Genomic DNA, 14,583 nt, shown 5'->3' with positions numbered 1-14,583 from the left:
CCACACACACACACACAAGATGTGGGACAGAGTTTTAACCACCACAGGCCTTGCACATCAGACGTTTTTTCATTACCATTCATAACAGTAACAAAATTACAGTTATGAAGAAACAACAAAATAATTTTATGGTTGGGGTCACCACAACATGAGGAACTGTATTCAGGAGTCACAGAATCCGGAAGGTTGAGGACCACTGGGATAGAGCAAACCCATATTGGCCAGCAATTGACTATCACTAAAACTGATTGATGGGTGGGTGAGATTCATTATGTTCTTGTGTCTACTTCCCTATGGGTTTCTAATGTTCAAATAATAAGACATTTTTAAACCCTGATGGTAGCAGTTGGGCACTTCGGCTTGATTCTGTTCTGATTGTAACAGAAACACTTTGGGTATTTTACCATGACCTATGGTATTGCTTTAAAAGCCCTTTCATGCTGACAGACTACTGTTCTATCCCTAATTATTTAAACCAGAATTGAAGGCTGGAGAATATTAAATGCCTTAGCAAAGTCTTTGATTCTGATGTTTTTGCATGGTGCCGTATTGCTGGGGGATGTCTCACTCCTACCATGATAACAATAAAGCCCTTTGCAGTGGTGCATGCTTGTAATCCCAGTTACTTGGCAGACTCGAGAACTGTGAGTCCAAGGCTAACTGGAGCCTCATAGCAAAAACAAAAACAAAATAGAAATAATCTTCTTATAGTTCTTATAAAACCCTACAAGTAGTCACCATCTCAGCCATCAAGTTTTTACTAGGCATCTTGGAAACACCAGCCTTCTGCTGGGCACACGAACATGGTGGAAAACGGGACTGGCCAGTACACAAGTTAGACCACAAATAGGTTCAAGTGATGGTGAGACTTGCCTAGCTTCCTAACTTCCTGAGCCCAGGAGAATGTGTGCAATGAGGCAGGTTGTCCTCAGTTCAGCTCCGCCAGCTTCACAGTTCACGGTCAGCCTTTTCCCGTGTTGGCAAGAGTTTGGATGTTTAAATTAATCTTTCAGGTTGTTGTCAGTTCTCTGAAGTTCCTGTGTCTTTACAGCTGTTTTAGTGCTGAGTGCAGAGAGCCTCCGGGGACTTGGAAGCAAATCCCGTTTGCACTGAACCAGATATGTACATTTGCAAATCATCATGTAACCTGTATAACCCATGTTAGTTATCCTGGCAGTAATTTTGCTGTTTCCGTCACCCCAAAATAGGCCTAACTGAAGGAAAACCTCCAACTGCAGCCAGCAACACCCACCCCTTACTAGAATGATTGAGTACCTACCTGCATTCCACTCTCTGTCCAACCAAGTAGATCCAAGCCAGGCCAGGAAGGTGGAATAGCATGTTTGGAGATCCCAGGAATTATCGGAAGAGCTGGGTTTGAGCCCAGACAGCTTTCGTTGGGAGCCCTGTGTTTAGCCAGTGTACCCATGACCTCTTTTCAGTGTGGTTCTGAGGGTGTGGGTTTCAGTTCTAGTGCTCTACTCTCTATTTCAGGTTCTGCTAATCTTTGCAAAGGAAGATAGCCAAAGTGACGGCTTCTGGTGGGCCTGTGACAGAGCTGGCTACAGATGTAACATTGCTCGCACTCCGGAGTCAGCCCTCGAATGCTTTCTGGACAAGCATCATGAAATTATTGTGATCGATCACAGGCAAAGCCGGAACTTTGATGCAGAGGCCGTGTGCAGGTACCTTCGTTCACCTAAATTGTAGTTAATTCCTCCACCCCCATCTGCTCTAAATTAACTTCTTTAGACAGTTACGGTTCCTAGCACTGACCCTGCGCTGTCGCTCCTTCCTACAGAAGCACCCTGCTTTTGCTTTCTTGCACGTTTGAATTGCATTGAATTTAAAGGTGTCAGCTGGACTCATCCTAAAACTTGAAGATGGTTCCCCCCGCCCCCCGCCCCCCGCCCCTCTGGAGTATTGCTCATAAAAGAGTCATTGAAATTCACACAGTTTTTATTACACGTAGTTTAGATTTAAAATAGATATTTTAAACTTCATTATTCTGTCCCAAAATGAACATCAGAAATGTGTGAAACAGAAAATTTTCCATACGTGACACAGATGGATAGATACTGTAGCAGGCTTCCCAGAGAGAAGAAGGCAGCCACCTCAGCACCAGAGTGTTCCTGGGGGCCATGCCCCTGCTTATTTGTAGAAATGCTTGCACTTTGGGACGCAGGTACCTGTCTGTTTATAAAGCAGTACACAGTCTTAAGACTCAGTTCAGGATGAACTGAACCACCCGGCAGAAGTGGAGCGCTTAGAAGTTACCCAGGGAGGGGCTACTAATTCATGTGAGAACAGGACTGAGTTCAGTTACATGTGGGGCTGGACTTTTATTGAATATTAGTAAATAAGAAGTAGAAAAATTGATCCTTAAAACTTTTGGTATAGTCACAAAAATATTACTTTTTTAATTTTAAATCACAGGCACATTGCCTTGCTATTTTTTTGATGACTTGCATTCCCCCCTCCAAAAAAATTGTTAATTAGCCAGTGTTTAAGTGTTTAAATGGTTTCAAATCTTGCCTTTCTTCATAGAAATATTTTCCTATTTATTAATACCTGTGTGTGTTTTGTGTGTGTGTGTATAACGCTATTTCTACTATTGAGAAAGAGAGTTTCTTTCCAACCGGGTATAGTAAAATGCATCCATTATGCCAGCACTTGGGAGACTTGAGGGAGGAGGATTTCTATGATTTCAAGGCCAGCCTGGGCTACATAGTAAGACACTGTCTCAAAGAACAAAATGTATCTTCTTTCTGAATGACTTTCAGCGTAGAATCGGGTCCTAGCCCTCACTAGCTCTTCTTGGGTGACTCTGTAACCACACACTCCTGCTCCTGTGCTGGTGTAAAATCATTCAAGACATGTTCCCAAGGGCCTAGGTTAGACAATCTATGCATTCTTCCTTACATATAAAGAGGCATGGCGTTTGTTCCTGTCTTACAGCTGCTCAAAAAAGCAATGGGCAGTTTGTGTTCAGAAGGAAGTTGTGTGTATCTGTGTGCCTGCAGACAGTTAACTGGTTCTATTGAGGGTGGTCAGAGTCTTAAATGATTGACAGACAGCAGTGTTCTGCGCAGAAATGAATAGGGACATCGCTCTCGCAGATGTGCACTCCTTTCTGTCATCTGTGGGCCTGGGTCCCAGACATTTTAGCTAGACTGAACCTTCCTTTTTCACACCAACTCCAGACCTATGCCCCAAGTCCTCTCACCAGGAAGAAGTCCAAGTCCCTTTTAACACAAGTTCCTCTGGAGAGCTGGAAGCAACCCAAAAGACAGAAGCCAGACCCACAGGAAGCCAAGAGACTGTGCTCCCGCTCGGCATGTATATAAGTTAGCCTCTTGTCTAAGTGCAGGTTCCTAGCAGCGTGCTCATGACGCGTCACTGGGTGGAGAGGTTAAATGAAAGCATTGCATCGCCCTGGAGCTCGGAGAATACCCCTCAGACCCTGTGCTTTCTCATATGATGGGAACAGTTACTTCTCTGAGCATCTATACAATGGGTTCCCAAAAGTAAACTGAGTCTTCTGGAACCTGCTCTGTGGGATGTGGGATGTTAGGTGGGAACAGGAAGTGATGAGTGTCACCGCTGGAGCAGGTCTGGTCCAGCCTTGCTGCCCTTGGTGATGAGTGCTTCCTCTTAGAAAGTTCTCCAGATAAGCAGAAGGCTGACCACGTGTAGAGACTGAGGCGGTCAATGCTGTTTCTACGGATTCAAGAATATGGCCCTTTATCAAACGCTTAGCCAATTCACACAGCCCTGACCAGAGGACTCTAGAATCAGCTTCAGGCAACACCGCACATCTTGAAAGGTTCACAAACCTTAAACTCCTATAATGAAACTGCTTAACCATCTACAGAGGTGCTGGTTCAGCAAATTAGATCGACAGTTACTATTTAATCTTTCTCAAGCCCAGTTGATGCCCAATTTTTTAAAGTACATGAGCACCCATGACAGGGGAACTGGGGAGGACCCTCTTGGAATGGTCTTTAGCACAGTCTAACGCATGCGTCTGTCCCGTTGCCAGCAAGTGCTCTAACTTTGATCGTCATGTCATGTCAGCTTTCTGTATGATCTACTGTTTTGAAAGGAATGTAATCCAACCTGGTTAGTTTCTCAGGTCCAAGCTGACCACTGAAGAACTGTAGTGCTGCCGTACTTTTAAAATGAGAGTCTGAAAACTTTTTCAATCAAAGAACATGAAACTTAAATGGAATTTGCCAATTTTTGAAGTGGAAAACTGGCGAGCCTGACCTTTTGGAAAATTGCCCAGGAGTTAAAAACAATTACAAATAAATAAATAACTAGGTTGAAGAAACTGTCCTGATCCACAAGGTCATCGTTCTCTGCTGTCTCATGTGTGTTCTGAGCTTTTTTTTTTTTTCTCTTTCAAGGATGATTTGATTTGGTGCCTCTATCAATGCAAAGAAATTTCCACGATAATTCAGTGTAACAACATGCAGATCACTGCTTTCACTTGAAGCTTCCTTTTACAGGTCAATCCGGGCCACGAACCCCTCTGAGCACACGGTGATCCTGGCTGTGGTTTCACAAGCGTAAGTTCACCCCCTGCCTCACCCCAGCAGTACCCCTTCCCCAAAGTACCCCCACCCCAGAGCACCCCAACTCCAGCAGCACCCCCACCTTAGCAGCACCCCCCCCTCAGCAGCATCCCCCCTCAGCATTCCTCTTCCATGATGTAGCCCAGCATTTTAACCAGCTGTGATGGGAGCATCACAGACCCTACATTGCCACTTCTGGAATTTGCTTCCAGGGCTTTGTTTTCCAAGTTTCCAGAAATACTTTGGGTTTTTTTTTTTTTTTTTTTTTCTCTTTCTTACATAATTGCCGTTCGCACGTTTTCACACACTTCCTGGGGGAAAACAGGTTTACTCATCACCATGACATGCCAAAAATGAGTAGAAAAGCTAAGGACTCTGGATGTTCTAATTTGTCTTTTCTCTTTGAGGAAAACAGAGAAGGGTTTGAGTTTTCACTTAGGAATGTTGAGTGAGAGGGCAGAGGTGCCAAATCCACTTCAAGGAAAGGATTGTGGCCCTGGGGAGGACTGTCCAGTGGTTAACAGCAGGCCATAGGCTATGGCCCTGGGGAGGACTGTCATGTGGCTAACAGTGGACCATAGGCTGTGGCTCTGGAGAGGTCTGTCAAGTGGTTAACAGCAGGCCATAGGCTGTGACTCTGGGGAGGACTGTCATGTGGCTAACAGTGGACCATAGGCTGTGGCCCTAGGGAGGACTGTCTGGTGGTTAATAGCAGGCCATAGGCTATGGCTCTAGGGAGGACTGTCCAGTGGTTAACAGCAGACCATATGCTTAGGTTGGTTTTGAATTGCAAAGAAGAGTCTATAGCCAGCCCAGCTATAGTTACAGTGACACTGTTCTGCTGGGGTTAGTGTCTGGAATGTTCTGCACTTAAAATGCAAGGGCTGGCTGAAAGAAAGGAATAGCTTGTATGTGCTGCAATCGTTTGAATCCTTGCCAGGGGCAAACTTTGTTGTAGTCAATCAATGTCTGTCATTAGCTTCAGGGAGACTAAGAACTTAATTAGGACCCAGGACCTATTGGACTTCACTTTGTTATGGCATTGACACAAATTTTGCTGCCAAGGAGCAGATAGACCAATAGCTCTGACAAAAAGGTAAGGGGTTCCCAAGGGCAGGCAGGCACAGGGAGAGCTGAAATATATGTCTGGTAGGCCACTCTGACACAAGAGGAAGCCATGGCAACAGGGGCCTGCCCTCATCAAAGCCTCATGTTGATATACTGCAGTGTGAGACTCATCGCTTGATGCCTTTCTTGGGCTGAAGTGCAAAGAAAGGGAAACTCTGTCCCCAGGGGTGCCTTATACTTGGTGGGAGATTAATTCCAGAAAGACCGAGTGGGGAACAGAAGGAGCCTTTTGCTCCACTTACCTTCAGAGATCTGAATAGGATCATATGGCCCTAGACAGGATACCTGGGAGATGCCACACCACAGAGCACTTCCCATGGTTTATTCCATGGGCCCCAAAATGCCTTCTGTCCTTTTCATACGTTTATGAGTCCTTCACAGGAGTGGTTTTATATGGCTTGTTATGATTTTTCTGTTTTTTTTTTTTTAATATCAAATTCTCCTCATATGGAGAGTGACATTAAGTGACCTCTGTCTTCACCACCTAGTTTAGGAAACAGAATCATATGACACTGGACTCTTTGTAATGCCTCTCCTGGTATGTCATTCATAGACGGCAGAACCTCCTTTTACTGAGGGAAAACAGGAAGTAAGGGAAACAGTTTTTCTGGAGAGCAGGAAGCCGTGGACAAACTGGGCCTTCTGTTTTCTAATGTCCTTTCCACCCAACCCCTCTCCTATGGTCTCCCCTGACTTTCTGAGTTGTACCCTGTACAAATGTCTGGCTGTCTCGGGGACCTTCTTTTAGTTTCTTGAGGTGACAGTTGAGTTATCGGGCATCCTCGTGACGTGCTGGTCCTCAGACCACCTTTTAACTCATGGCATAGCTCTGGCATTGAGATTTGAGCCCAGATAGGCCTTGAAATAGGAGTTGTGCACCCAGTTAGATTAGGGACGGTAGCCTCATGGTAAGCAGCATAGGTGACGTGTCCTTTAATGGGACTGCTCTCTCAGATCTGCTCCAACCCCAAGGGGTGAGCCACTGTTAGAGCACTTCACTCCTGTGCTGGGAACACCATACTGCTGTTGCTTCATCTACTGTGTGTGTTCTGCTTGCATCTGGAGCACAGATGTGGATTCCATGTCCTTGAACAAATGCTGTTCAGGAAGCATCTCCAGAGTGACCTCCAATGGCCCTCATTGCTCTCTCTCCATGTTTCAGTGTGAGGAATCCTGGTTTGTATCTGCTGAGTGACCACATTTTCTGCTTTGCTGCAGATCTGATGACCATGAAGAGGCCTCCGTCCTTCCTCTTCTCCATGCAGGCTTCAACCGGGTATGTACAAAGGAACTGGAATACTTCTCTCTAGCCTCCCTGACTCTCCCATGACAGCCAAGCACACAGCCTGACTCTCCCATGACAGCCAAGCACCCATCAATGAGAGCCATTACAGGAGACAGGCCCCAGAACTCTGAACCAGGGAACAGATGCAACTGCGCCTGGAATGGAGTGGCAGCAAGCAAGTGACTGCCCAGTGTTAGCCAACCACTTGCTTCTTGCCATCTCAGTTCCAGCCAAGGCACAATTGTGCAGCTGATGTGCAATGACATTAAAGTGCCTCTTATATCAGATCCAAACCCAGCTGTCTCAAGGTAGCCCCGTATAGATGCATCTTACGAGTTAGACCCGGATTGCACGCATGGTCATTTAAAGATGATAAACCACATTGGTGCTTAGGTTCTGTGCTCACCAGTGGTCTGTCCAGAGCTTTTAAACTAGAAGCAAGCCCATGCTGGTGACCACAGCTTGTGAACCACTGTTTAGCACTAGAAAAAGAGAAGAAAAGTCTCTAATTTAAAGGAGATATGAAAAACACCGATATCAACTTAAAGGTTAAGACTGATTATCCTAAGCAAAGAGATATAGACAAATAAGTAGGATTACAAGGTAAGGTATAAACTGGATTGCAGTCAAAGCTGTGTGCTGGCCAATGTAAAGAAAACAATAGAAATAATTCAAAGTAAAGTAGAGAAAGTAGGGTGGAAAATGATACATAAATATTAGACACAGTCATATAGAAACTTAACGGAGTCCTTCCTTCACATTGTTATGACAAACATATCTATTCCTGTTTTTTAAAAAATGCTTTATTATAGGTAAAAATAGGGTAGCAATCAGGAGATGATTTTACTGGTAGTCTAAACTCAAGATGGATGAGCCTATGAGTTCTTGGTTGCTATTCTGGATTTAAAATGATAATCCGTCTTGGTAGCAGGCCATGGCGAAGCAGGAACTTCCTTTATGAAGCAGTCTCCCTGTGCTCTGGCATACTTTAGCCTAGAAGCAGAGCTCTGTGAAAGATGTAAGGCCGCGTTGATTCAGAATATGTAATAGAAGTGGGTGAGCCTGGTTTGGAACCCTCTGCAGCACCCTAACACTTTGCCTGTGTGCCTGTCATCTCTCCTTGGGATGCTTGGCATTTGTTTTTGAAAGCTCGCCTTATGTGCAGTGGTTTGAATGTGGATACATAAGAGAACATTTCCCAGTTTGAAAATGCTGGAGGACAGCAGGCGATGAAGCCATGTGACTGCCGTGTATGATTTTTTTTTTTTTAAAAAGACACATCCGTTTTTCTGAGAAATAGCTCTGAAATTATTCACAGGTTTTTATTGATCTTCTCTGCGGATGGCCCCCTCCATCCCTTCTCACACTGACCTTTACAAGTGTGAGTCAGGACTCTGAGAACACCGGGACATCAGCTTCCCTGGTTACCTTGGTTATTCGAATGAAGGATGGCCTTGCCACCATGCTTGTTGTCTCTGTCAGTTAGGGTGTCCATGGGTCTCTGGAGTGGCCTCAGAGCTGAGCCTTGGTTCAGTGATCCTTCCTCCAACAGGTTTTGTGGTTGGTGTCATTTAGAAGATCACTTCTTTACTGAAGGACGGGGATCACACACCTGTTGGCAGGAAAGCTTTGCAGAGAATGCCAGTTTTTAGACACACGTATTCTTAAGAAAACATTTTTCTTTCTACCTGTCTGTGCTACTCCAGAATGTCTCCTGTGCCCAGATCCAAATGTGCCATACTCAGTGAATGAACCCATGGTGAACAGAAGCCTGGAAGTCAGTGCCCGTCTGGGATTACCTGATATTTTGAGGGCTGGGTCTGATTTGATCAAGGCCCTTCACAACTAGTCAGAGTGCTCCCAGCTCCTCAGTTTTGCTCCCAGTTAAACACCAATCTGTGATGGCTTTGTCTGTATACGATGGCCTCAAAGCAGCTGAGTCAGATCTCCATGCAGATTCTCCTACTTTTTTGGAGAATATCTTCTTGTTGACAGCTCTCTGTCCAAGTACCTTCCAGAGGTACCTACTAGCCTTGCCTTCTCTAAGGATGTTTCTCATTCCTGATTTCCCCATTTGTTTTAATTAAATCACTTTTAGAAACTTGGCTCTGTGTTACTAGCTACTGGGCCAATATGTTGGTCTATGATCCTGAGTGGGGATCCAGAAAGGAACTGTACAACGGATACACTGCCCTTTCGACACCTTTGGAGCCCCGAGCCATGGCTGGCTGTACTGACGCTCAGCCCACAGTGTGCTTTGTGGAAGTTAGCAATCCTGCCTAGTGCAGCTGCTTTTACTTTTGCCTTTGTGGGCCTTTTTTTTTTTTTTTTTTTTTTTCAGCCTAGAATGATGCTGATTCATCTCAACAAGTATTTATGGGGCTCTGTGTGCGAGGCAGTGTGTAAGACATGCTGGGCTAACAGCTGCGAGCCTCACTTCTCCCTGGAGTGGTTTCCTTTGGAGTGGGACGTCGGGGAGCTACAATGTATTATTTATCAGGCCCAGTTCCAGGTGACTTGCTTAATTTCTCTCACCATATGAAGGACTTGATATTTTCTTCATTTTTTTTTCCAGAGGAGGCAACAGACTCCAGAATCTGAATAGCATGCACAGTCATAGCAAAGGCGAGGTTGCAGCTGTGTCTGCCCTCCTCACTCTGGCTTGAGTCCAATTACTAAGGTAGCTTCCCGGCCACGCCATGCCGAGGCGTACTCTCCCAGGAGCTGTGTTCCATGAAAAGTGTGCTTTCAGATAAAAGTGGTTTGGGGAATCTGTACACTGGGTGCTCTTCCTCCTCCTGAGAACCCTCAGCGCACGTTGGCAGTTCAGCACGTCGTTAGCCTACAAGATGTTCTGAGGGCTCCTGGAGTCCAAATTCATGCATCCCACATTATCTAAAGTCACTTATCATGGACATTTCAGGGTGTCTGCAATGCCTCTGCTACCTCTGATAGATGTCATTGGCTGGGACAGATGTCACCCGTCTAAAAACACGGGCAGATGTGAATCTTGATCAGCTTTGCGTTGTGACTGAGGAGTGAGTGTTTCCCTTCTGCATAGGTCTGTGGTTTTTTTCTTGTCTTAGACCCTCTCCACTCCAGTCTTGAAGAACAAGAGGCCTATAGAAAGTTAGAGGTATTCCCCAGGGGAAGACCATCCACTTCAGGGGAGTTTGTGTGTGTGTGTGTGTGTGTGTGTGTGTATACATACTCACACACTGACATGGAAGAGGAGAGAGGAATTGGTTTTGCCCTCTGGCTGTCTTGATTGAAGGAAATCTGTAAATGGACCTTTCAACTGGGCCTGGATTTCTCTCCTCCATGTATCTAACTGCCTGAAAAGCACTAATGTAACTGGGTAGTTTAAAATTTTTTCTTTTCTTTTCTTTTTTTTTTTTACTTGCTTGCTTGCTGGTGTGTTAGCTATATGCTTAGAAAGCTTTGCAAAGTATATTTTTTAATGACTTAAAATGTAAACCATTTTCTTCAGTCTTAAGTAAATTGTCCTTAAATCTGTTTCCTTCCCATTTTTTTTTTACTTGCCATGTTTTTCTGCTTTCCTTATTTCTCATTAAAGTATTCACATATTCATATGAGAGAGATGCCTGGTTTCTTATGTATCCCACACCAAGTAATATACTCAATCTAGAAGATGTAAAGAACACACTGGAGAGACAGCTCGGCAGTTAAGGGCCCTGGCTGCTCTTCCAGAGAAGCCAGGTTTAATTCTCAGCACCTACATGGTGGCCCACTACTCTCTGTGACTCCAGTTCCAGGAGACCTAAAACCCTGTCCTAGCCTCTGTGGATATATATATATATATATATATATATATATATATACACACACACATACATAAATGTGGGCAAAATAGCCATGCACAAAAAGTTTTTTTTTTTAAAAAAAAAAAAAAAATAATGTAAAAAGGAGTTTGGGGTTGTTGACTGGGTCCTGATGTCTGCTCAGTATGAAGTGCGCCGTTACGGCTCATTGGTGCTGTTACACATTGTGTTGTGATTGGCTGTAGATTTTTCTTATACATTTACTCACCCACTAAGGGTCTGTAAATATGTGAAAGCTTTTTTTTAATTCGTAATCAAGATGAACAAACCATTTTCAAGTGAACAATGTTTAGAACATTCTCTACACCTTGCAATACCTACCCCATCTCGTTCTAAAGCTTTTCCCTTAGTCACAAGCTCTCACTAAGGAGTCAATCCCAGTCCTGCTTCCGAGCTCTGGTGAGCGTCAGCCTGCAGTCTGTCTGTACGGATTGACCTGTCTTGGTAGTATGCACAAATGGAATCAGGTAGCATGTGGCTTTAGTGTCTGTCCGTTTTTACTTAATATTCTACAGGGTTTTGCATGCTGTAGCATACATCAGTATTTCATTCCTATCTTATGCCTGAATAAAATCACACAGTATGTACATACCAAAATCCGCGTATCCATTCATCTCTTCATCCTGTCTCTCAGCCTTGCAAATAAAGCTGGTGTGGACCTGATCCTACAAGCATTTGCTTGAGGTATCCATTCTCACTCTCTTCACTTATATACCTATGGTTTACGTTTTGAATGACACGTACACTGTTTTCCACGGTGACTAGATCATTTCATGTCCCCACCAGCAGTGCACAGGACTTTGTGCACATTTTTATTAAGATTCATTTTCTTTCTCTTTTATTGTACCTATTCTAATGGGTATGAAATGGCATCATATTGTGCTTCCGATTCGTATTTCCTTAGTCTGGTGAGGTTGGGCATCTTTCATGTGCTGGACATTTGTATCTTTTCTTAGAGAAATGCCTAGCTTTTCGTCTGATTATCTGTCTTCTGTTGCTGAGCTCACTGATGCCTCAGATGAGCTCTGCATTAGGGACTGGAAAGATTCGGGAGGAGGCAGCAGACCCTCCCATACAGGTGAATCAATGGTGCGGTGCGGCCTGAGCATGCTGCAAATTGAGTTTCAGGGGATTGTTCCAGGATAAAGCTAGAACGGTGTGGTAATTAGCACAGCTGGGGAGGCACACTGTGCTCCTGTGTGCTTACTTGGCTGTGACTCCCCACAATGAAGGTTCCCCCATCTTTGTTATGAAGCGAGCCAAGGGCCTCACCTGCTCTGTTGTTTCGCTAAGGTTTGAACAAGAGCTTCACGTTCCTTGACAACTTTTCTATGCCATCCCTTCCTACTTACAAGATGTCTTGCTTAATGAGCTACCTGGGGGCAGAGGCAACTGTGAAGTTTCTCTGTTTGACTCTCTAAGAAATAATTGGAGACGTCTCATGCGTTATCTTTGCTTTCCTTTCAGAGATTTATGGAGAACAGCAGCATAATTGCCTGCTATAATGAACTGATTCAAATAGAACACGGGGAAGTTCGCTCACAGTTCAAATTACGGTACGTAGCAAAAATAAGACAGTGCGCGGTAGGTTAACCATTCTTTAGAAAGTCTTAACTGTCAAGAGGCCGAAGTTCACAGATTTATGACTGATGTCTGCGATTTTTGAGGTTGTTAGACCACTGCCCAACAGCAGTACATTAACTGGAGTCCCTAAATATAACGAAATAGGTCAAAAGCATGTCTTTTTTTGATAGAATCTTCCACTACTTGTGGCAGTTTTAAAATGACAGCTTAGGAAATCCTGCTCAATTTTTGTATAACTATATTGAGATTCAGAACAGACTTTTAAAAGTTACTTTTCAACTTCTGACTTCCAACATCATAAATCCCCAGCTGATATATTTGGGGAAGAGGAGATGGACATTTATTAGACTAACTGACATGATGCCTATGTAGCATTTCATGACGTCTGCTTGTAGCCTCAATATGCATGGCATAATTTTAGGACTCTTGGTAGGTATGTGGTGCTTTAAGAGATGGATTCACGCTGGCTCTCCATCCTGTGGGAGGTTCTCTTCATGCGGGAGGGGAGGCTCCTCCATACCTTTGGCCCTGTGGAAAGAGCAGTTTCTAAGAGCTTCCCAGCATCCTTCAGGGAAGTTCCCGCATGGCTTTTCTCTCTAGCCAACTAAGAGGTACCTTGTTGTAACTCATGCCCGGCAAGACCAAGAGAGGATCTCCTTACCATAATTATACTTTTAATCTTTGTTGCTTATTATATATCCAAATATGACAGAGTAGTTTGAAAGCTAATTTTCTTCCATCCCTAGGAAGCAGAATGATTGACGTAGACCCACAGAAACAGGGTGCCCGAGTCTGGGTAGTTGCTTTGGGTGATTATAGTGGTGCAGGAAATATAAGGAGGCAGATACTCTCTTAGATAGGAATGTGGTGGCTTTTGACTTTTGTTTGTGTATGTATGTTTGTTTGTTTGTTTGTTTGTTTGTTTAAGGATGTTGATGTTGTCCCCAAGTTGAATTTAATCCCCCAATGAGGGAAGAAGCAAATGACTCCAATAAGTTATCCTCTGACATTCATGTGTGTCATTTCATGAGTGTGCAACACACACACACACACACACATACACACACATACATTCACACACATATACACACATTCACACATACACATTCACACACACCTTCACACACATACATACATTCACACACATTTACACACACATTCACACACACACAGTCACACACACCTTCACACACATACACACACATACATACATTCACACATAGATACATTCACACACATACACACACATACACACACATACACACACATAAACACACATATACACATTCACACACAGACACAGACACACACACATACACACATTCACACACATTCACACACATACGCACACACTCACACACATACACACATTCACACACACACATACACACACAGACACACACAGACACATACACATACCCAACAAAGTAATAATAAATGAATAATAAATACTTTTAAAGGTACAAGTAGACCAGACCAGTAGAGATTCTAATATTGAAGCATTTTGATAGTTCAAGGCCTTAAGGAATAGAACCAAAGACAATTTGAATGCTTAAATAAGGTAAATCCTTTGTTTTCTTTTCATCTGTATGTTTGCTCCAAATAACTTTATACAAATTTTCTAAAACACCATTTTCTCTTTGCTCCTGTAATTAATTTGTTCTTTTTTTAACAATGTACATTAAGTATATGTACTTTTCAGGAGCCTCTGTTGATTTAATTGAGAGTAAAACAGCTTAGTACTTTGATTTTTGATGTTCCTGCAATAAATAGAAAGAGAAAAGAGAGATTCAGTTGTGGTCTGATCCTTTATTTCTTACTGTAAATGCAGGGGACCTGGCATGTTATTGCTGTGACCAGGAACCAACCTCATGCCATTTTACATGATTAGTCCTCTGCATTCTTAGGACACACAGCATGTCATGGGCCCTGCTAGACTGTGTCCTGAATTAGATTCCGCACAGATTTTGGCACTGGGGCTCCCCTCGGGGGATTTAGGGCACCTTGACCATGGCAACCAGGATGCAGGCCTGCCTGGTAATCAGAAATGAATACCCGTGCCAGCCCAGTCTTTAGGTCCCTGTGCTGCTGAGACCTATATAGTTCATGGTATAGGAGCTCACATGGTCTCATCACAGTGTAACTGTGAGTTTCTCATCTCCCAACG

General features: G+C 43.9%; 1 protein-coding gene across 15 annotated transcripts in view; it reads left to right on the top strand.

The window, feature by feature from the left end:
- The window catches only part of Pde8b (phosphodiesterase 8B), a 224,974-nt gene that overhangs the window by 141,452 nt on the left and 68,939 nt on the right, over nucleotides 1-14,583 (top strand). For all 15 annotated transcript variants that reach the window (XM_076927186.1, XM_076927185.1, XM_076927180.1 and 12 more), the window contains exons 3-6: nucleotides 1,495-1,685; nucleotides 4,512-4,571; nucleotides 6,924-6,981; nucleotides 12,300-12,388. In XM_076927186.1, coding sequence (XP_076783301.1) covers nucleotides 1,495-1,685; nucleotides 4,512-4,571; nucleotides 6,924-6,981; nucleotides 12,300-12,388 — 398 coding nt within the window. The remainder of the gene's footprint in view (nucleotides 1-1,494; nucleotides 1,686-4,511; nucleotides 4,572-6,923; nucleotides 6,982-12,299; nucleotides 12,389-14,583) is intronic.

This window comes from Arvicanthis niloticus, chromosome 29 (genome assembly GCF_011762505.2).
Source record: "Arvicanthis niloticus isolate mArvNil1 chromosome 29, mArvNil1.pat.X, whole genome shotgun sequence".
NCBI classification, from domain to species: domain Eukaryota; kingdom Metazoa; phylum Chordata; class Mammalia; order Rodentia; family Muridae; genus Arvicanthis; species Arvicanthis niloticus.
This window is presented reverse-complemented; position numbering and strand designations above follow the sequence as displayed.